Raw genomic sequence first — 23,959 nt, forward strand, 5'->3', positions numbered from 1 at the left:
TAGAAGTCAAACTCGAAGTAGATTTATTCACTGTATTAGCAGCGGACTGTTCTGTGCTACGCGTGTTCAAATCCTCTGTGACCGCGCGCAACAACGCGGCGTGAGCTTTGCGTTACATCCTAACAAAGGAAAACGCGGCGCTCAACAGCAGCGACGGCGGCGGAGTCAGCGGCAGCGGCCCCTTTAAGACCGTTTAGGAATAATTAATGACGTCGCGCTGTAAACACGACTGACGCTCGGCTGCGTGGCCGAAGCATCTTCAGACCGAGAGCTTAAGACCTGTCCGGGCTGCCGTGTTTATCTCTCGACGGGACCGCTCCGAGGCATTAACATAACTGAGGTACTCCTCGACTCTCATATGCGGACTCCAAAACCGAGACTCCGGTGCCGCGTCTGCTCTATTAAGTGCCATGTCTAGAAGGACGGACAGCCCCTCCTCTTACTATGGTGAGTCGGTTGTCTTTGTTGTGAAACCCCACGATATTTACCCCGTGTATCGCTATGACAGTCCGTTATAGCGTCTGAATAACACGAGGCACGTTGCCGTCACCCGCGGGGATGTTAGCCAGAGTCCGCTGGCGCGTGATCACTAGCTAAGTGATGCTATTTAACTAACGGCTGCCAGCAAATACACGGTAACGGCAAAAATAACGCTCAGAAGCGCCGGGTAACGGTCGGACGGCGGTCTCTCCTCCCGTGGTCGTGGCTGTAACGTTACTGACTGTAACCAGAGTGATGCGACCATTCCAGTCTAGTACCGCCACTGTTTACCGGGTGGAACACGTTCACCAACTCTCATCGTGTTCACTTTCAGTGTTTGTGCTGGCGCAGCTAGCTAAACGAAGGTTACAAAGCGCAGCACGCTAGCTTCGTTACGTTACCTTTTACTGATGACCACACGCTGGCGATCGGTTGTTATCCTTCACTGACCAGTTAGCACAAGTTGCCAATAAACTAGTAAGCTGACCGACGCTTTACTATTTCCAATGTTCTTGAGCCCGAAAGATGCCGCCGTCATTCTCCTCCTTCCTAACAGTGAAGACATTCGGTGGTTTGTGCTGGAAGTACGGTTAAAAGCAATAATCTCTGTTGATGATCCATTGTCTCCGGAGCGGCATTGTTGCTGCTCCAGGCGTCTGTCCATTATCCAGCTTTCAGTAATCACGTTGTTTATCAGAGCTTTATAATCCGTTATCAGCAGCAGATGCCACGCAGACAGCAGTGCTTCTTCCAAAACAAAGGGCCACTTTCACTGGTGATTCTCTTTTCCAGACTCATGAGTGTTTAGGCTTGATGTTGTCTGTACAAATGCCATCCTATTCTATTTGTTCTTCCCTTTAATAACAAAACAGGAAACCATAAATGATTCTTTCTGGCAAGTTCATTGTTACCTGGTCTTTGCTCACCTAGTCTTTCATAGGTAAAGTCAGACCTACAGTATCATGCTTTCTGTCTAATCCCATCTTTTTTAATTTTAATTGTGTACTGTGGGTACAAATGCATCACATCAGGCGTCCACGTCATATATAGAACTACAGCTGAAATGAGTGTGTCTAGGTTCTGTCCTCAGTCTTTTCTGTTACTGAGTGACAGACATTGTCAAAACTGCTCCCGACAGCTCAGCATGGGCAAAGATTCTCCATTTTCTCATTTCAGCACATGCTGACCCTGTTAGTCCCTCCGACTCTCTGCCTTTAGCCCTCTGCCAATCAGGACTGCATGTTGTCAGCTGTGGTTGATTGTCGCTACTCTCTGCAGACATGCAGCTCACCACTGGGGCCTTCAAAGCCCATCACTCCCTGTTCACAAACGCAGACTTCTACTTTACTCTGTGCAGTGTGGAAAGAAAATAGCTTTGCATTGAGTGATTCATAATATGCCTGTGTTTCATTATTATAATGTCTGTATGATTTGAATGAAGTATGCGTCAGAATAAATTGTGTGTATCATACTGTACATTACTTCTTCTTTGACTTGCGTGTGTAGCTCAACAGAACTGCAGCGGAATGGAATGGAATAGTTTAATTAAGGACTATAAGTTCCCTCCAACAGCGTCCTTTGACCTGGGTAGCAGAGCATGGGATGTTTAGATCAGCTTTCTGTTACTGGCTCACTGGTGCTTGTAGAATGTCTGCTAGCTCACAAAAGACCAATTCAGAGCACTGTGCCCCCACGACTGTGACAATGACAGGTTCTAACAAATACTGTATTAGGATTTATAACCCGGAAGTGTCAAATAATGTCATCACATCCAAAATACCAACGCAATGTGGAGTACATGCTAAAGATAAAGATATTTTGTTTCACAACAACAGAGATTGATAAAAATGTATTGAATGTTCAGTGAATTGTCATATAGCACACATAACGTCAAACTAGCTGTCATTCTATTATTCACAGTCAACAGTGCTTCATCTGCTCTACATCTCAGATTCAAGTGTACTCTTGAGACCAGTGTATTATATAACATTTCTCACTGCATAGCAAGTGTTCTGTGGGCTAATACTGTACTGCTGAAATGTTCAGTCAGTCTGAACAGGAGAAAATGGCACATAATCATTCTATGGCAGGTTTGTAAGTAGCAATTTAGATGTGGAGTTCATTCAACACAAAGTGTTGAGTTGGTCACACTGTTAATTAACAAATTTCTCGCTTGGGCAGCTTACCTAAATGCTGCATTTTCATTCTGAGTCAGTGCAAAATTGTGACTAAAAGCTGAGAGACAGATAGACTCACACATTCACAGCCTCATTCTGCCAAACTGCAGGTGTGCCCCTCATGGCTCATTCTGCTCCCAGGACTAGGTGTTATTATGGACTTTCTAGGTGTTGCTTTACAATGACTTGTTTTAAATTAAGACTTGTGTCCTATGCTCTTACTATACTACACTAAAACATCCATATGTCATTTCCGATCATCATGTAAAGGCCTGGAAAATTGAAATATTATTCACTCCAGCCATGAAATAGTGAAATAGTAATATATTTCTCTACTTTACTGCACAGTGACAGAAACTGAATGGTTTACTTTGCACAGCAAGAGACTGGACATGTCACAATGACACATTCTCAACCCCAAATAAAGAGCTTAAAAATGCATATCTCGGTTTACATGATGAGTCGGAGTCAACTTCATAGGAGCCAGTACAGGAGCATGCTGTGTAAAAAGATGCATCTCCGTGTCTGGGCCAAAGGGGATGGTGCCAATTGCTTGGCAGTTGTCTGTGAATTTGTATTATTTTTAGAGGAATATCTTGAGAGCCTCTGCTCAACATACTTGGCTTATACATCTATGTGCTGCTGTTGTCAGATTGGCTACAGCAGCTTTGATTGTAGTAGAGTAACAATCTGCAGCTTGTGTGGGTCTGATTAGCTCTGTACCTGTAGCGACAGCAGCTGTAAACTCTCATTCCCATCCATTCACAACTTACAATGTACTGAACTGTGTTTCACGCTTTCAGCATATATCTACATATCCATATACATGGATTCTAGCACCTGGCACTAGTATCTTGCCAATGTCAATCCAATACCAGTTGGAAAATCACTATTAAAATATAATATTTCACTTCATTATTTTTAATGAAAGCAGGGTTGTTACTTCTTTTTGGAATTGTTTAAGGCATCACAACTGATAGAATCTCCTCTTTGAATCCTAACGGACACAGAGGATCTACATAATGAACCACTCGATATCACGTACAGAAATTAGCCAGAGAAAATGCTGCTTACTGCTTTAACCGCCTGACAAGAGAGCGCAAATAACAGACCAATAGATCAGATACAGTGATGTGGCTTTACATATTTGTACTGTGTTTCATGTCTCACTGTTGCCAGAGAGAAAGCCTAAAGGAACTTGAACACAACTGCAGAATTATGAGCATCGCTGCTCAAATTTAACATGGTTCATTATTTATTTATATGGGAACATGACCACAGCAACACTCTCTGTTTTCCACCAGCTGATGGGGGCTTGTGTGAAGTTAAGGATTGCCTAGATAAATGCGTGTGTGTGTGTGTAAGCGCGTTCCCTTTCTAGACAGGAAGATGGAGAATGCAGGCCAATGAGAATAGAAAACACAGACTCCAGCAAGACAGTCACGGAAGAAGGCGTTCCGCTGTAGGTCAGGAGAGAGGACACATCCATTACACATACTGTATGTGGACCTCTACAACCCCTCACCTCCCTGTAAATTGACACACACGAGAGGTGAACATGAACAGACCGTTGTTTTTGGCTGCAGGGTCATTTTAAGGGCCTCCTTGATTGTGTAAATTTGATTCTGGCACTGTTGTTGAAAAGACATTTTAAAGCTCATAGGCAGCTTAATTTAAAGACACCTGGTTGATGCAGGGATTCAGGTCATTCTAGCTTTGTGCTAATCACTGCATCACTGTGATCCTTATGTTGTTCTACAGTAATGCTAGAATACAAAGTGGGACATTAGTCATTGGTTTTTGCTTGGTCAAATGCCTGAATAAATTTATTTATACACATGATATATATGTAGTAATTCTTTTTGACTTTTTCTTTGCCTTCCCAGCTTCTGTCTACAATTTACGATGACTTATTCATAAGCAATTTTAATACTGTATGTTTAAAATCATTTGCAGAAATAATCTGTAAACCTGACATATCTTGGTGTGTAAACGTGTAGCAGTGGTTGCAGTAACATGTGAAGTCTGTTTTAGTATTAAGGTGTGGCCACTCCTCATGTTGAAGTCTTCATAAATCAAGGCCAAATCCACAAAAGCTATAGAAAGTGTGTTTTCACTGGAGCACAGGACTTCCACTGACATGCCTGGAGGCTCCCACGGTAGTAACCAAGGTCACAAAGCCCCGGCCACAATCCTGCTACTTTGCAGCTTAGAGCAGCAGGCTAGCTGTCAGGATCTGACACTCTGAGATGCTAACTCACCTCTTGGGGGGCGAATCTCATCCCAGTTTTTGCTTTTCTCAGCATTTGAGTGGATGACAGGCTAGCACTGTCTCTTTGCTTTGCCTAAAAAATATGCACAGTAAATAGGGCCCATGCATTCAAAAGATTTAAACCAGTGGGCTACCAAGCCAGAGATGCCAAACACACAGCTTCCAAACGTCTGCAAATAGAGAAGATCCCAATGGACTGTTCTGACAAAACCTACACATGCCATCTCTGTGTTGTTGCCTTGTCTCAGTAAGAAGACAAGCTCTGGAAAGGTTGCACTCTTCCCCAGAGAGTCAGAATAAGGGCACGGTGCAGAGGCTGTTCCTAGACTCAGAAGGGAGATAGAAGAAAGGCAGTGAAAGCTAGAGATGTTACAGTTTACAGACTTATTGTAATGTGTATTTTTTAATGTTTTTTTTTCTTTTTTATCTTCTTCCCACTTCATCTGTGTGAATGTTTCCCTGTGTTGTGTGTGTGTGAGAAGTGTTAGGGTTAGTAGGATGTGAGAGTGTTGCCTGACGCAAGTGAACCCTTGCCAGTGGATTTCTGTTTCCCATGACCTCTCGGATTTAATCCACTTTGTGTGTGTATACGTGTATGTGTGTGTGTGTGTGAGAGAAACCTTGACAGTCTGTTCTCTGCATTTTACCACATGAATCCTTGGCCCCTTTATTTTTATGATCTGTGCACACTACTTTGTCATGTGTTTCTATGCACCACTCCTGACCAGTGTTGCAAAATAAACCTCCTACAGTACGTCTTAAATTCAGCCTTGAGGAATACAGAGTCCCTTAAGTCATGATGTTACTGATGTTTATTTTGTGTTTGAATTGGTAGAAGCCAACGGTTCATAAAAAATGAATGGACGTACTGTACACAGCATTCAAACTTGGAGACCGTGCCACCGCTGCTGAGCAGCATCATTATGTTGAATTTTTAACGTATCTATTTTCTCATTTCTCTTTATTTGTAGCTGCATCTTACACCACCCAATTGTCAGCGCCACACTGACAGTACTGCAGTCTCTCAAGGGTTTGGAAAAGCTTATGAACCAGCAGAGTGAAAATAACATTTAAAAAGTCCTTTTTAAATGCCCCCTTTGACCCAGTCCATGTAGAGCACCTGCAGTGTTCGAGCTGTTTGCCTGATCATGGTATAAAAGAGGCCTGTGTTGGACCGTGGAGCCTGGGGACACTGCTGCCAGTGTCTGCCATGTTGATGTGTCTGTGTAGGGGGTGCGTTTACAGAGACGAGCTAAGAAACTCTGGAAGAGTGGGCAGTAGAAGTAGGAAGTCGTAAAAAGAAGTGTACTCTGAAGGGTTTGATGACAGCATTGTTCAGTTTCTATTTAATAGTCCTATTAAGTTGTAAATTTTCTTAGATTTTTGTGTGATTGAAATCAAATCTTTTTCCTGTGATGATTATGTTACTTAAAGTGTAAATGCTCTATATTTATGTGACACATAATCCTTGAGTAGTATGACCTTGCAATAAAGTGATTCAGTTGGTACGTGTGCAATTTTGTCTCCTCCCAATAGGCGAACTACAAGGTGATGCCCTCGTCTGCGACCTTCCCCAACGCTGGCTCGGTTCTTAAAATGCTTCTTTCATTTCAAGCAAATCTGAGGTTGATTCTCAGCTGACATCTTGTACTATGTGGATTTCAGATTGAGCCATTGTCACATAGTACACACTAACTGATCATGTTGGATCCACACGTCTGTAAATTGAGTCATAGATTTTGCTGCTGTTGTATGTCAGACTAGCTGAAAGACTTTGGAAATTTGTCACTTCAATTACAAGCATGATTACCTTGTTATGTGTACAATTTTACATGGTGGACACAGTGACATTAACTAACAATATGTCAATAAGGTAGACTAGCCGTTAGTGAGGCTAACTGCAAGCCTAGTCATCCCAGGGTAGCATGCCTGCCAGGCTTTTTCCAAATGTTGTTGACTACAGACCCTCATTCAGCCTGACTTCAGCCAGCAGCCCACATCCAGTCCTCCAGCCTCATCTCTTGCACTGGCAGACTGCAGTGCAGTCTAAACAGCCGTCATCTTCTAATGCAGAGCCTGCTGGTGGCTCAGCATCACTGATGATTTTCACTTCTCCCTGTTAACCCTTCAGTGGAATCCTTTTTGTGGGTGGGATAGAAGTGCTCCAGCCTGTTGGAACTAGTCAGGCTGATTTTAGTGAGCAGGAACAGCAGCTATATTCCACCGTTCTCTTCAAAGCTTTCACCCAAATGTTAAACAATAACATTTGGTTGTTGAGAATAATTCAGTGGGGTTTGCTGTACAGTACACAGTATCAGAAAAGAGTTTAACTATCAGAGCATGCAAATGCACAATTGCATGCTGTGATTGTTTTTGAGTTTGCACCATCATATTTTATTGACAGTTTTGTAGTGATTGCCCTTATTTTTCATCACGGTGATGCCTGTTGGTGCTGTTCAGATGACATAACTCTTATCCACGACATTTGTTACATCAGTCTGTCCTCTTACCACTGTCTTCCCCTGATCCCAGTGTAACTAAGCTGGTTTGGGCCATATGGACTTACCTGCCTTTAGTAGCCTCACACTGAGGGGATTATGGAAGCAGTTAGTGTTTGTGTTTAGTGTATGTGTGTCTTACATGGGCCCAGCCTCATAGCTACATGAGCATATCTTACTAACTCCTAATTAGCTCTGCTGTAAATTAATTCGTGAAAAAATCATATTTGTGGTATCATTATACCTAATGTGTAATATACAGTGTGTAATTTCTACTTTGTAAACTACTTACAGTAGAGTAGTTAAAATGCTAACTTCCATCCTCTTCTGTCTCATGCCAGTGACCTGCAAGTGCTGCAGTGAGCACCTGGTTCAGTGACACCATGTCCTTGGCTGAGAAATTCACACGTTTAACCTAGAACATCTCCCATTTTTAGAGTGGACACCGACTCAAGTGTGTGACTTTGGATGACAAGCAAACAGATGGCTATAACGTAAGGCTTTTAACAGCAAGGACAAAATGAAAGGGCACGTGGAAAAAGTGGCCATTGTACTTGTTTGTTGAGATACAAGCTTTCTGATCGTGTCATCAAGGCTGAATATTTGACTTATATCGATTAGATTTGTGTCTGGATGATATATTGTATTGAAGAATTGTTTGACACATACGAGATGCAAAATTAAACTCCAGATCTAATTTTGTACATTTAGAACAATCCAGCGAGATTTGCATGGGCTTAAATAGTGCAGTGTATTTGTTCCTCAAACTGAACAAGGCTGGCTTGCACTTCTGTCGACAGGACCATTTTGGGAACTTGGCAGATGGGAGATAGGCCCACTCACGCTGCCCTAGTCTGTCCCAGCTGCTCGGAGATATTATGCTCCATGTGTGATGATTAATAGGTCCTAAGAAATGCATCATAAGAAATGAAGCTGACAAATGAAATTGCATGTTTATCGTACTTAAAAGACATGCATTTGGAGGTAGCCCTTTGGGTGACTGATCCGTGCTTCAGTGTTTACTCTGCTGGGTCAAATGGGGAATCCTCACTGTGACCCAGATAAGCTGTTTGTCTTAAGGGTTGCTTAAATGATTTATTATATTTCTGTTGTAGCCACGTTGTTTTTGGCTTTCATTGCTCTAGCTTAGTGTGATCATTCCTTTTGCTCTCAGTTCTGCTAATGGTCTGCATAATTTGTGTTGGCCACTTGAATGAAGTGGGCTAACTTGTGACTTGTAATTGGTGTCAGTGTACTCAGTGCTGCTCTGGATACTAGATGTGTTACTCATATGTATTTTTTGTTGCTCTAGAGTGCGGAGTCCAAAAGTCCTCAACAATCATGAAAACAGAATTCTTATGTTTTGTTGCCATGTAACTGAATTTTAATGTTCATTTTGCTCTTGTCAGCTAATCCCACTATTCTCTTCTGTGTTATAGGTGAACCACGCAAGTTTGACCCCAACTTCAGAGGGCCTGTTCGTAACAGGTACTACATCTACCTAACGTCACTATGTATAAGTTTACTAACACATTTTTGTGGATGAGTCAGATGGGGTCAGCTTTCTAAGACACTATTGTAGAATTATATCCTATTATTTTAACAATAGAATTGTTAAAAATGGACATCGGGTGACCTGACCTTCTACTGGTTGTTATGTTCCTACGTCTGATGCTGACATGTGTATTGATATTTACTCTGTGTAATCTGTTTGGCACCCACCCCTGTCCAGGCACTGACTGATTGATCATCTGTCATTCTACTTTAATAGAGGTCTATGCAGCCACTGGCAGCTCTCTTGTTCTCTCTACTTTAACACACAAATCAATGGCATCAAGTCAACCTAGTGGCTGAAGTTAGCCCAGTGACACATATTACTACACATAATGGGTATTATTGCATGGAAATAGGTGTTTTGTACAAAATTACATGACACTGTTATATAGTGTTATATGATATGATGATAAATGTAATGTATGATATCATTTACATATATTCAAAGACATGCAACCTTTTCAAATTAGAACCTTTACAATAATTTTATGTATCATAGTTTAGCTCAATGAAGAGTGGAACTTTGCAATAAAGGAAAAACCCTTTGAGGGTTTCACTGCAGGCTATTCTTGATGATTTAGTCATTTTATGGGCTAATGTAGACTCTTACCTCTTTTATGTTCAGTGTCAGTCTGGCAGGCTGCTGTGAAGGCATGTTTCATTCCTCCTGTGTCTCTTTATCCCACCCTCTCCAGCCCATTTCACTGCTACAGCTGGGTGAAGGCACCAACGAGACTTTGATGTTTCAGTAGCTCAGAGGCTTTCTCCTAATGAGAACTGGGAGACGACAGACTCCGTGGTCGTGTTTTCATGCAAGCACATTGCCTAAATGAAGTAACGCTGTGGTTATTGAATAGTCCTCTACAGGCAAAACAGACTTAAGCATGGTGTGTTGATTCAACTGATTGACAATATCATACAGCCTATAAAAAGAAATACTACTGCACAACTGCATTGCACCGCAATTTAAACATTTTTGTTGAGTCTAGCTGATTACATATGTAATTACCTATAATTCACATGCTCCTTCTATTACAGCACGCATCTAAGTTTATTTATGGGAGGCTTTTGTTGAGCTGCTTGTTTGAACCAATGCCCAGCCCGGATCGTGTGACCATGGGAAATATCCCATCCTGTGTTAATCAGGTGTTCTAGATGTCTTCTGCTAAGAAGCAGGGACTGACTAGCAGATTGACACCATAATGGCACCCTTGCAATTCTGTGGAACTGCTGCCATCTGTGTGGCTTTGGCTCATGCAGATTATCAGCTCTGTAAATATAATACTGACACAAAAGTTTGCAGAATTCCCAGTGATATTTCTCAGTTTATGGAGACTCCAAATATTGTGGTCTGTGTGTACTATACACTATACAGTTTAGGGACATCTGAGCATATCCCTACCTGGGAAGTGAGCTTTCGTGATTTTTAAATATTTTTTGTATCTTGGACTTGCAGTTTATGTGGCCCACTTTCCTGAGGTAAAGTGAAGAGAGTGAAAACAATTTAGCTTCGTTCTCTTGTCAGCTTCCCTTCAACGCTCACCTCAGCATGCTTCATAGGTGACTTTGTATTAGCTCCATGCTGCTGTGTTTGCACTTTGTCTTAATAACACAGTTGTGTCTTTATATGTGGGAGTTGAGAAACATCTATAGTTAAAAGTCACATTAAAGTGGAGTAGACGCAAGGTTGGCTATAGACTCCCACCCCTCAAATCTCTTCGTCTGATCTCTTAAGATGTGGCGGAGTGACAGCTAACTCACAGATCATCTAAAGGATAAAGAAACAAGTAATGTAACAATTGCCATGGCAACCCAGACAGCTCTTCTCTGTCTTCCTTTAGAATGAAATTAAATCATTCTCGCTTGCTTGCTTTTATTAATATAATGCACAATTTTTCTGGCAGTTTGGCAGGTTGTCTTTATACTCCTTACAGCCACTGTCTGGTTTCTTTCACTGGCAGAGCATTTTCTACTTTAGCTGCCCCTGATTCTCTGTTATCTCTAAAAATAATTGCTGCACATTCAGAAAAAAATGGTTTAAACCTTGATATGTGCCCCAGTGTCCCTAAGCCTTCAGATGTTATCTATTAGGAGTTTTGGTGGGTGTTTGGATCTCTGCCTGTACGGAGCAGATGGTCTAACGGTCAGTTATCTGCTCTAAACATGCTGCAGGTACTGTATCTGCAGGCGTAATGTAATTCTGATGAGTGTGGTGATACAGGAGTAATTCTATTCTGAAATGATAAGCACATATTATTGGCAGGCTCTCAGTTATTTGAAATTATGGTGAGTTCAGCAAATCAATCTACCAGAGCAGCCTGTTAACATAGATTATAAACTTTACTGCAGTTGTTAAAGGCTTGCACTAAAGGTATTTACTGTAGGTGTAGGTTTGATTACTAAAAGAAATGCAGCAGTAAACTCCACTCTTCAAAGCACTGCCCTCTCACACTCAGTTCTGGTTATAACCTTGGTTTTGCTCCCCTGATTGGAAGAAGATGAGAGTCAATTTCTGTAACATGTTAGGAAGAGCTTTTCTTGTGTCCTTTATAAACCTGTCCACTTGAGCACAGTGACGTGAACTTGGCTTTCTTTAGGGCTAGAGCTCAGTAGTCTGAATAGTTTTTAAAGAGAGCAAAGAAGGTGCTGGGCAGTTTCTCTCTGAAGCAAAACAGGAGGAAGAATAGTTCGTCTAGTAGAGACAATGAGAAGGCAGAAAAAACTGTGTCTTTAAACCAGCACTGTGAAAAAGAACCCGTCTTCAAAAAGCAGTCTCTGTGCCTGTGGGGACCATTAACTTCCCACAGGCACAGACCCACTTATTTTTAAGGTGAGACAATTCCCAGTTCTCCTTAGTGACACATTATTAAATGTATTTGTCCAAAATATAAGTTCTATAACCAACCATTGTAATCTTATACCTTCTGTTTTTGTGGTTTTCTTTTTTCTGATTGCATGTTTTTCTGTTCTAGGAGCTGCACTGATGTGTTTTGCTGTTTCATCTTCGTCATCGTCATCATCGGTTACATCGCTCTGGGGACTGTGGGTGAGTTTGACGCGTTACTGCTGATCACACGGAGTAATACAATGACACACAACCACGCACACTCAAACATGGCTGTGCACAAGAGAGATGATATGTTCTGCCCTGGTTGTGGCCTGCAGTGTAAGTGTGAATTGCTCACTTCAGTTCTAGTCCTAGCTGTTAGCTCAACATGAAATCCTTTCCTCCTCGAAGGAGAGGAAAGTGTGCTCTGGCTCTGCTGTACGTGCGGTTGGCCGTCGGCACAGCAATTTACAAAATCTTCATTCTCCACAGGATACACTCACACAGAGAAAACAAGCTGTTTTTATATTCATAATTTCATGGTGGGATATTCAGCAAACTGTGATTGTTAAAAGTCTGGGGGAGTAGGAATGAGCTACAGCATTCTCACAGTAGGCAACTTGGGTAGAGTTTTGACTGATGCGAGTTTATTAATTGATCAATTATTAAAGCTGTTTTATGTTCTTTACTAGGTCTTGATTCTACATTCATACATGCAGTAAAAAACTGAATTCTTAAACACATAACACACACATAGAGAGAAGTGAGGTCCCAGTGCTGTCAACCAAGTGTCACCCCTTGCCAGCTTGTTGTCAGTGGAGTCACGTCACAATTTGGGCATGTGTAGACCTTACTGTTTCCCAGTAATTTAAAAAGTGCAGGCTCCATGACAGTAGACGCAACCTCCAATATACTATGTCGTGCTGAAGTTCTTTCTGCTTAATTTTTTTTGTATCAAATTTGTTTACTTGTGTCCTCTGATGCTCAGCACAATCCATCATCAACCGTTAACACCGGCAAATGACAAAACAAGAACTGTTGCAATTGCATTTGAGTTAATGCCGTTCTTGTGAAAAGAAATAGATATTTGTTGTTTTTGTATGTAGATATTTATTTTTAATATATATACATTTTCAATTTGTTTGGTTAGTTATTTGTTAATGCCTAATGATATAGTCAGATAGCCACGTACTTTATCACTCTGTCCTAATTCACACTAACTCATTTACAGGACTCATTTAAAGTTATTTTAATCATACCTCAATGCCTGCAGTGCTGTTAGATAAACATTTAGATGGGGTATTGATTTGATCAATAGCCCAGAGAATAGAATATGTACCAACTTTCACTACATAGGTTCAGATTTGTGCAGTTCGATCAAAATAATGTATTATATTTGTATTACAGCCTGGATTCATGGTGACCCCAGGAAGGTCGTCTATCCAACTGACAGCCACGGTCAGTTCTGTGGGCAGAAGAACACCCCCAATGCGTGAGTGGAAAAATTTAGTACTGTGTATTCACAGTTTACATGTATATTCACACAATTGCTGATCAAAGATTGCAAAGTAATGGACTGGTTTAGTCAGTGCATCTAATCTTACATTGTACCTCTCTTTGTCTTCAGAAACAAAGCCATATTATTCTACTTCAACATGTTAAAATGTGCCAATCCTGCAGTTTTAATTAACCTCCAGTGCCCTACAACCCAGGTAAAAGCAGCATGTTTTCACATCACCTTACTTTCCTCTGCTGCCTTTCCTCCACGCTTGATTATGCAAGATTGATGTGCTTTCTCATTAAGAGGACGTGTTGCCTTCTCCTAGCTCTGTGTCTCCAAGTGCCCTGACAGATTTGCCACTCTACTGGATGCATGGAATACCCAAAACTGGGGTTATTACAAGCAATTCTGCAAGCCGGGCTTCAAGATTGACAGTAAGGTGAGAGACAAGGATGGCGTTTTCTGCTTGTATGCCAAATTCCAGTTTGACACCTCTGCCAGAAGGTGTACGTCTGTACACAGTTCGTCATGTAGTGTTCAGAAATGCAGTATATAGAGAGACTATCGACCCAGATAGATTTTACATACATCATCCTAGAGTAACATAAAGCCTAAAAAGTTCTACATCATCAGGTTTCATTAGCCTCAACACATCATGAGGAAGAGCTCACTTGCTTTGAGAGAAAGGCGGAAGTGAGCGACTGTAGCAGCCGCTGATGCACATTGAGGCCCTGTTCTGTCGACTGGCAGCTGTTCAGTGACGGTGACGCCAGTGTGATGCTGTGTAAGGATCAGAAAGTGAGGTGGTATGTGGGAGCACCTAACAGCTCAGTCCTACTGTTTTAAACTGAATCATTGATTCCCACGTCCCACTTCATCTCAAGTTTGACAGTGTTACATCAGACGTCATTCAGCCTCTGTCATATTTCACTTCCAAATATCACTACCAAGACTGAAAATAAAAATAAAACTTCTACTATCATAAGTATTAGAATGAGACATTTATGTGAAATTATAACTAGTGAAGTATGAATGATTTCATTAGTTTGAATTGTCTGTCTTCTTAATTTTTTTTTTCTTCAGTCAGCTTTACAAGTCATACGAGATGAAGACTGCCCATCAATGATTGTGCCAAGCAGACCTTGTAAGTAGCTCTGAAATGTAAACAATAGCACACGGTGTGTTTATTACTCCTTCTAAAACTTTTTAAAAATGTGCTCCAGTCCTTCAGCGGTGCTTCCCGGATTTCATTACCAGAAATGGAACGTTAACTGTAGCCAATCAGACCATATTTAAAGATGGTGAGAATAACAAGAGGAGCGTTAGCGACCTCAAAGATGCTGCCACGTAAGTCCTACCTCCCAGCAACCTTAATCCCCATCCTTATTGTTGGACCACTTAAGTTATACAGTCATGTAAACAGAAGTGCTGCTGTGGTAGAGTAATGAATAATAACTCACCCCATAAATAAGACTGACTGTAATACTTTCACTAGGGCTGCTAAGTCTGCACCCAGAGAGTTCTGGACAGATGTTGCAGGGTAGGAGGTGGACACTTTGCTGAAGCCCAGGATTGTGTCCAACCACATTCAGCCATTTGCATGTTTATTGCATGAAATGCAGCTTACCTGAAAGGTCAAAGGCCGACCCTGTAAGCTAACTGTCTGCTTTTTGAATCTGTGCCAACAGGACATTAATGGCATTTCAAACATTCCGAAAATCATGTGCAGTATTTAATCAGTTCAGCTGATACTTTTCTGTACATCATTTTGTTTGACTCTTTTGCCCTAAATTAACAGGATATAAAATGCTTTATTGCTTCTTTCTTTTGTAGTCAAATAACTATCATGCAAAAAGCTCCCAAACTGATAACGATGCTTCAGCTGTAGCTTCAGTTAGATTTACCTTCACACCTGTGCTGGTCATTAAGACAAAATCTGTTGCAGGTGTCCTCACCTCGCAACAGTGGAGCAGAATTAGGGCTGATTAATAAGCCTCTACCTGGTAACATGAACTGCATTATAAATTGCTATGCACTGCCTATTAAAGTAAAATAAAGAGTAATACGGTGCCCCCTGGTGGTCAGGACGTTTTCATGTGCAAATGTCCTTAGTAGTGTTGGATGAAAGTCCACTCTTCAATATGGAGTTGTCAGAGTCATCGGACAGTGCATCTGTGATTAGACATTGCAGTATTCATGTCCTGACACTGCTACTGGTCTTGTTCTTCACTTTGCTCTTCTGCTGCTTTCAAGGCTGGTCAAGCGTTAAACTCAAAGAAGCAGGACTTTAACGGCCCTGTGTCATCTAATGTGACCTCACTGAATCACTTGTGTGCTCCTCTGTATTACATTTAGTAACATTTTCTACCAAAGTAAAAGTAGCTATTAAATTATGCTTCAGCAACACTAATGTTGGTTTTAATGTTGCTTTTGATATAAAACTATACTTTTTATTTCTGAAATTTAGACCCAGGTAATACCAATGGAATTCTGTTAACTGAAACCAATTTAGGCCAATTTGTAAAATGTCTGGTAAACTCAGAGGTGTTCACCCAAATGTGCTGATTTTATTAGTCCCTTCTTGTCACCCCTGCTCTGCTCATTTTCTCCTGTCTCACCCTGTTACCTGTCACAGAGGTCTTTCCAGTCTCCTAAATGCCAAAGAAGTCGGCATGAAGATCTTTGAGGATTATGCAAATTCCTGGGACTGGATTCTCGTGTAAGAATGACTGGGACCTAAAAGACTTTTTATGTTTTCATTTCAAGTTATCTGCCCTTTCAGCGAAAGTCAAGATGAAAAAGAATCCTGTGGTTTTTGTCCAAGCAGAAACTCAGAGCTAGTTACACAACCTCTGTTATTAGTAACATAATTATAATTTCCTTGTGGTGTATTTTCCAAACTGTATGCATTTGTTTTCACTCACTGAGATGTGTGTGTTCGTTTTTGCTCTTGCAGTGGACTAGTGATAACCATGGTGGCCAGTCTGCTTTTTATCCTGCTCCTACGCTACACTGCTGGTGCAATTTTATGGCTTGTTATAGTTGGTGTCATCGGCGCCGTCGCTTATGGTGAGTAAAGACAGTTCCCTGCATTGCTTTATACTTACCACACACGCAATGCTGCTATGCTGCATTGCACGCCTTATTGTTTTTTGCTTAGTTTTAGATGGATACTGCGTTAAGCCCCCTCACTTGTTTTGCTGTAAATGCTTCTGGTGTAGTGTGCAGCTATGGAGTATTTGCATATGTCTCTCTCCGTGTCTCTCAGGTATCTGGCACTGTTACGTGGAATACAGCATGCTGAGCAGGACGCCACATGCTAATATGACCCTCTCGGATATCAGCTTTCACACAGACTTCAGCGTTTACCTTCATCTCAGCCAGACATGGCTCATCTTCAGTACGTTACCTGCTACTGCACTTCTGCTCCTTTAATTTTATTATTTATAACAGTTACAAGTTACATAGCACATGTGACTTGGATTTCATACATGCTTTAGCAAATTTTATCTTTATGATTTCCTAAGTTCATCAAAAGTGTTCAAATGCTCAAGTAACATTTTTTCTTTTATTTGCCTCAGCGATCTCACTGGCTGTGGTTGAAACCATCATTGTGATTATACTGATATTCCTGAGGAGGAGACTGTGCATTGCTATTGCTTTACTTAAGGAGGGAAGCAAGTAAGTATGGCTGTAAGCCTTGTTGTCCACTCAGAATATGGAAAATGGAATACTGTGTTGTTTTTTTGTATTTCACGGATGTCTGTAATTTGTAATATTGTCTCTTTGATCTTTCTAGGGCCATTAGCTACATCATGTCCACTCTGTTCTACCCCATCATCACTTTTCTCCTTCTGGCCATCTGCATCACTTATTGGGCAATTATAGCAGTGTATCCTTCTAATTTAAGGAAGTACAGTATGAATTCAGCTGCTTTTGTATGTGGTACTTTAATTTTAAAGAATAACAGCATATACTGTACATATTGATTGAAAAATTGAAAAAACAAATTGTGCTTCCGATAACTTTTTTTTGTTCTGCATGTTCCAAAATGACTCGGGCATCCTTTTTATATGGACCATACATTTCTGTTGCCCTTAACTCATTTTCTTTCAGCTTCTTAGCATCATCTGGTAATGCAGTCTACAAGGTCACAGCTGCTGATGATAAATGCATGTATGCTAACCTCACATGCAATCCAAAGGTTTGCCATCTTTGATACAATTACATTTATACCAAGACAGATTCCTACGACTGTAAAGTGTTCTTTACTGGACTTGGCAATTAATACTTTTGTGAAGAAATACATACGGTGTATGTAATTAATGTTCTGACTACGACTACTTACAGATTATACACTTAAAGATTATACTTACAGACTATATAATTTCTCTTTGTTGAGCTCTGTCATCACAGTTTTTAATTGATGATTACCTCAAGGCCATTTACATTAGGATATTCTTCATTAACATACAAAAAGCAGTGAATGGAATGTTTTTTCTGTCATCTTGTAGAGGTTCTTGGCTCATTGTCCGATTATACATCAAGATTAAATGTGTGGCTTTCTTTCAGACCTTCAATCAGACTAACATCACCAAGGTGTGCCCGGGGTCGCAATGCCTGTTCGCTTTCTATGGAGGCGAGAGCGTCTACCACCGCTACATAATAGTCCTCCATCTGTGTAACCTGTTTGTGTTCCTCTGGCTGGTCAACTTTACCATTGCCCTAGGCCAGTGCACCCTGGCTGGGGCCTTTGCATCCTACTACTGGGCTCTGAAGAAGCCGAACGACATCCCTGCCTGCCCTCTCTATTCCTCATTCAGTAGAGCGATACGGTGAGGAGCTGCACGGATGGAGATTATACAATATTCAGAACCCTATACAAGGTTTTATGTTTTTTATATCAAGAGGTTTATGGTTGCAGAGTGTCAGCTTTTATTAACTCACATTTGTCACAATAAGCAAAGATTTTTTGACCTTTAGTTTTTTGTCATAAACAACATCCAATAAAGTTTTCCAATAAAGGCATCAGTTGACTCTCAGTACATGGACAGACTTTGAAATGGTTTGCCTAAATAATTGCATTTAACTCAACAGTATGTAAATGCTCATCACTGTATTTGTGTTCTAGCTATCACACAGGCTCCCTCGCCTTTGGTTCTTTAATCCTGTCCGTGGTGCAGTTGGTTCAAATTCTTCTTGAGTACCTGGATAACAAACTGAAAGGTAAGACATAACCTTTGCTGCACTTACTGAACTCAAAGATTGTTGCCTGTGCAGTGTTGATTAACAGTTGTGTTTTCCTAGGTTCTCACAACTTCCTTGCTCGATACTTGCTTTGCTGCCTCAAATGCTGCTTCTGGTGCCTGGAACATTTCATCAGATTTATAAACAGAAATGCATACATTATGGTGAGTCATGGAACAGTTGCTTAGCTAATAGTTAGGACTGATATGTTAGGTTTCTGTTCTGCTCTAATAGACGTTTTCGGTATATCTCCTAAGTATTTTCTACTTCTCTTCAAACAGATAGCAATATATGGGAAGAACTTCTGCACATCCTCCAAGGATGCTTTCTTCCTCTTAATGAGGAACGTAATTCGGTAAGAGGGTGTTTACATATTATCCTGTGACAATCGGCCTTAGTAATTAGTAATGGTGAATTAGATTCTGCTAAGATGCCAGAATTGGAATGAGTATTTTCTTCCTAACAAAGCATTTACTATAGCAGTTTCTGTTTTTTTTCTTTTTTCTTCCTCTTCTGCTGTGCTTTACATTACAGTTTTTTCTCTGCCGTATCTATAGGGTTGCTGTTCTGGACAAGGTGACAGATTTTCTACTGTTCTTGGGAAAGCTGCTCATTTCAGGAGGTGTTGGTGAGTTTTTGTCATGACCAGTTTTCTGTAAAGGGATTTAGGAATGGAGGCAAAGAAATTGCTAAGAAACACAATAAGAAGTGCCGCTGGATATTAGCAGCGGAACAAACAGACTCGCTATCTGGTAATATTACCAAGCACATGTTCCACTTCCTCTCAGCTTCCTTTGTGAGCAAGGTTTTAATGCTGCATATGGTGAGTGACTTCTGGTTAGATTTCAGAATCTTGGATTTGGTTATGGTGATCAGAAACACTTCCTATGAGTAATAAGCAAAACTGATGTTGCTCTTCTGCTCAAAATATGTACTGTTGAGTTATATTTTGATATCTTGTTTTGTTTTTTGTTGTTTTTCAGGTGTTTTTGCTTTTATGTTCTTCACGCATAAAATACCAACCATTCAAGAGGAGGTGCCCTCTCTAAATTACTACTGGGTCCCTGTTGTGGTAAGAAATTAAAATCATTGTCTGGAAATGAAGTATTGCACTGAACAGAATTATAGCTGCTGTAAGAAGTACAGTACAGTTTATGGTTACTTGTTTCTAGAATATACTTTCCGGATTAAGGTAAATCAAAGCAAAGGTGGTTTCTGTTCTTCTTGGTGCCTTTAGTGTTTGTTGGAATACAACTTTTCTTTTTCACATAACAGGAAACATAGCGATAGGCGCTGATACTGTGCTGTTAATTTTTTTTTTTTTTCAGACGGTGACCTTTGGGTCTTACATGATCGCACAAGGCTTTTTTAATGTCTTTTCCATGTGTGTGGACACGTTATTCCTGTGCTTTTGTAAGTACGCTGACCTTTAACTTTTTTCCCTCACACAGTTTGTGAACATCAGAGCTGTACACACACAGTACAAAACAGTGAAGTGATGAGTAGCATGTTAGCACATGAATAGTTCGCTTTCCGTCTTCAAGCTTTGCTCCATGTCATAACCTTAAAATTACTGCTTTTTCGCTATTTCAACTCTCACCTACTCAATGGCTGCATGTCTGCATTGGTTATTGATCTCTTCTGAGACTTTGCTTTCTCTTCCTGGCTGTCGCTCTGCACGTTGTCTGCAACTCCTGCTCCTCCTTTCCTGGGCTGGAACCTGGTATCAGGTGAAGACCTGGAAAGGAACGACGGGTCTTCCTCCAGGCCCTACTACATGTCTCCCGGCCTGCACACGATCCTTCGCAAAAGGGAGGAGAGTTCCAAAACATGTGCTGCATCCTGAGCAGCGGGCAGCCATTTACTCTACTTTAACTCTCTATTCACGTCTTCATATCTTACTGTATGTGCAGGGGTCAGGACATTTCAGAGAAAGTACTGTAGGGCTAATCAAAAACACTGTACACATCCCAGCGTGGTCAGGGATGACCTGGACATGAAAAGACATCCTCCACAGGAAATGCAAGGAGACTGTGAAAACGAACTCTGTTCACTTCCTCGTTTGAGCCAACTCAGTTACCTGCCTTTCTTCTGCCACGCTTCTGTTCTTTTTCCTGTTCTGTACTCTCTGCTGACCTCTGCCTTATTAAGAGGGTATACATCGTTTTGATGAGGATTTTTTTACCCAACACAACTTGAGGACTTTAAAATGTACAGTTGCCACTGATGGACTATAGCACAAGGCGCCACCATTGAACGGGAGGTGGACTTTGTTGCACCTTTGGTCTTCATAATGTAAAATCATTTTGTATGCACCTTCACATATGCGAAAAGAATCACTTGATTTATTTCTCCTGTCTAGCATGATTACTTTGCTGGCTGTTGATGTTTATCACTGGTAGATTGCTTGGATCCACACTATGTATTCTAACACAAACACACAGATCCAAAAATGGTGTGTAATCTGCACTTAGCAAAACATATTTCTCCTTTTTTTTTGCATTATTTACCAGAGCTCACAATAATTCCATACTGCTCAGAGAATTGTACTGTAAATCCTACAGACATTTTGTGGGAGGTCAAGACTTCAAATGACATTTAATGGTTTTTGCTTAAAATCTGAACATCTGACCATCTTCAGGAAACTTTGAATGCAGCCACTAGTTTATGTGCCTAGTTGTGGAAAAAAAATAATGATGTTCCTCCTATTCTGTGATTTTAGACTTAACACCAGGAACCTTTGCGATACAGTTTGTTAAAGGATGTCAAAGCCATTTTTGGTAATTTTTTTATTGGATGGTTCAGATGTAGTGCAGTTTTATTACTAGGTATAATACACACATCTGTCTGGAGGTTATTCAGTGTTCTTTTTGTATAGAAGATGTTTTTTATTGACAAAATTCAATGAAAATGTGAATCTTTTTTGGAATAAACATGAATAGTCGAAGTACTGTCCATATTAAAAATATCAAAATTAGATTTTTGATGCATTAATCTGATGAGGATGGTTCTAACTTGTTACTGCTGCGTCCTAGTGTGGGATCTGGAGGTGAACAACGGCTCTGCAGAACGACCGTTCTACATGAGCAGATCCCTAATGCAGATCCTCCACAAGAAGAACATCAAGAAATAGAAACAAAACGAAGGTGGGAAACAGCCAACCATGTGCAAGATGTAGAGTACACACTTAAAATGCCTCCAGGTTGGAGTTGATATATTCTAATATTTTCATTCCCTCACTCACATGATATGAACTTGAATGTATGAAAAAGTCTTAGATGAAGAACAAAGTTTTACCCACTCCTATATATTCAACTAATTCACAGCTGCAACTGAAATATACTTTGATTTATACAGTCACAGTCAACCTACACAGTGGTTTTCACACGAATATCCATAATTACATTTCAAATGTCTAAATGCATAATAAGTACATTATTGTAAATCAAGATACAAAACAGAATTCACATTGCAGATATTGGCCATCGATTTAATTTATGAAGACAAAAATATGGCTCAATGACATCAACCATTCAGATTTGCCTAATCAGTGCAAACTCCAGATGTCTTTCATTACATCAGTACAATTTGGTACATTTAAAACATTAGGATATGAGTAATTAAAGTGGTTTAAATTATCCTGCTAACTAATTAGAGCCCAGTGGTAGACCTTGAATTATAATTTTGATCAATCACAATGTCATTTACCTAGTCAAAATAAATGTTAGATGTATGAAATGTAATTGATGGATAGCACTGACTCCTGAACCTTATTTCTCACCTGCTTTAGTGTCAAACCTGAATACATGTTTTTACCACTTGGTGGCGCCATCTACCAGAATTGTTCTGAGTAGTGTCGTAGTGGACTGATGAAGACTGATGAAGTGATCAGTTGCCCATTTATCTGTGTTGTTCTCACAGTGTTTGACCTCAGGTTGTCTCACATTGAGAAAGGTGTTCACTACTTAGCATCTAATGTTTTCAGATTTAATGGTACAGACCATCACAGCACAGTAGTTCATAGTAACTGATAAGAGCCCTTTGTTTAAATGCCCATATTGAGTTTTCAGTTACATCATGCAGCTACACTGTTTTTTATAGCACCCATTCACAACATGGATTTCTCAAGGTACTGTATAAGGTAAGGTTTAAGAGCTTACACAACTAAACTTAACAAATCCTACATAAAGGAAGCAAGTTAGTGTTTGAGGTGAGGTAAAATTGGCATATTATGAAACCAAAGACTCAGATTTGTTCTTCTAAGTACTGTAGAAAGTTTATATAATGAGCAAATCAGCAGCTTCTGTTCATCTTTTTTGTTTTTGTTTTTTTGTTTGTGTGTCTTTTAAATTCTGGTTTCTGCATTCTGGGGATAGTACTGTACCACAGTGCTCAATTATGTGGCCACATTGGCCTGTATTTATTTGAGTTATGACTGGTTCAACCAAAATAAATGTGTAACTATCATTTATTAAATGTCTGTGTATTTTGCTTTGTTTGTTGCACCCATTAGGGGCAAATTACATTGCTTTTGATCCAGAACCCAGTAAATGCTGGACAGGTGTTTTTTTTTTTCCCCCAAATTGATACGAGTCTTCACGAGTTGCTGATTAGCTGAATGATGAAGTCAAACAGTAAGGGACGCAGCTGTTGGCGGGTGGTCTCTTTCTACACATGTTTGATAAGGATTTCTTGTTTTCCCTAAATAGGTTTATGCATCATGTGCTCAGCTTTGATCTGCCGTGAGTATGATGCAAGGCCTGTTTGTCAAACCTGAAACCTGCCCTCATGGTGCCAGTGACAGCGCTGGCAGACGCACCTCGTGCCCCCTTCTGCCTCTGTTTGGGCTCAACGCGCTGGGACACGCCGGCCGTACGTTAACCATTCAATACAAACAAGGCTCTGCCTGTGTACCTGAGAGGTGGTGATGTCGAGTGGTGCCCAGTTTGTCACATGTAGCATTTAGTTCAGTGTTTTATACTGAATAATAATCTTTCAAATGTCAGGGTTTTTGCGTTTAGCTCAGTTTTAATTTCCATAAAGACAAAAACCTCCGATCTGACAAGTGAAGTTTTTATATGCTTCTCTCTCCCTCCCTTGTCTGGAAAATAGATTCTTTTGGTCAACCACAGTCAACAAGTAGACACAAGTAAAACCTCTCTCCTAGTCAGATTGGGCGTCAGTTTTCTTACCACAAGCTCTTAAAAGTCAGACTCTGAAGATGTAGTGCTCTAACCTGTCAATCCAGAGAGAGATGAGTTGTAATTCAAACTATTCTTTATTGTGTTTTATTTGTGTAAAAAGCTGACGGCATGAGAGCCGGTTTCACTATTACGTACCGTATCATAAGAATCCTTTGTGTCTGTCTGTGGAAATTCAGATTTGCTTGCTTTCTGCTGTTTT

At 40.5% G+C, this 23,959-nt stretch overlaps 1 protein-coding gene across 3 annotated transcripts; it reads left to right on the top strand.

Annotated features, from left to right (window-relative positions):
* The first annotated feature begins 49 nt into the window (after positions 1 to 49).
* On the top strand, positions 50 to 23,786 carry slc44a5b (solute carrier family 44 member 5b). 3 transcript variants are annotated; one of them, XM_055508516.1, is made up of 23 exons: positions 50 to 447; positions 8,867 to 8,915; positions 11,954 to 12,027; positions 13,216 to 13,300; positions 13,436 to 13,520; positions 13,635 to 13,748; positions 14,393 to 14,453; positions 14,533 to 14,656; positions 14,805 to 14,849; positions 15,945 to 16,028; positions 16,266 to 16,378; positions 16,578 to 16,709; positions 16,891 to 16,990; positions 17,109 to 17,201; positions 17,426 to 17,513; positions 17,882 to 18,144; positions 18,441 to 18,535; positions 18,617 to 18,720; positions 18,838 to 18,911; positions 19,114 to 19,184; positions 19,540 to 19,628; positions 19,885 to 19,969; positions 21,592 to 23,786. In XM_055508516.1, exons 1-23 carry the CDS (start codon positions 411 to 413, stop codon positions 21,687 to 21,689), a joined length of 2,163 nt encoding a protein of 720 aa, XP_055364491.1. In that variant the 5' UTR covers positions 50 to 410; the 3' UTR covers positions 21,690 to 23,786. The 3 variants fall into 3 exon arrangements, with proteins under 3 accessions (XP_055364491.1, XP_055364490.1, XP_029003626.1); XM_055508515.1 differs by lacking the exon at positions 21,592 to 23,786 and adding an exon at positions 20,287 to 21,533 and having other exon boundaries at positions 52 to 447; XM_029147793.3 differs by lacking the exons at positions 14,805 to 14,849; positions 21,592 to 23,786 and adding an exon at positions 20,287 to 21,533 and having other exon boundaries at positions 54 to 447.
* Positions 23,787 to 23,959: the final 173 nt, after the last annotated feature.

The sequence above is a fragment of the Betta splendens genome, chromosome 4 (assembly GCF_900634795.4).
Source record: "Betta splendens chromosome 4, fBetSpl5.4, whole genome shotgun sequence".
Taxonomy (NCBI): Eukaryota; Metazoa; Chordata; class Actinopteri; order Anabantiformes; family Osphronemidae; genus Betta; species Betta splendens.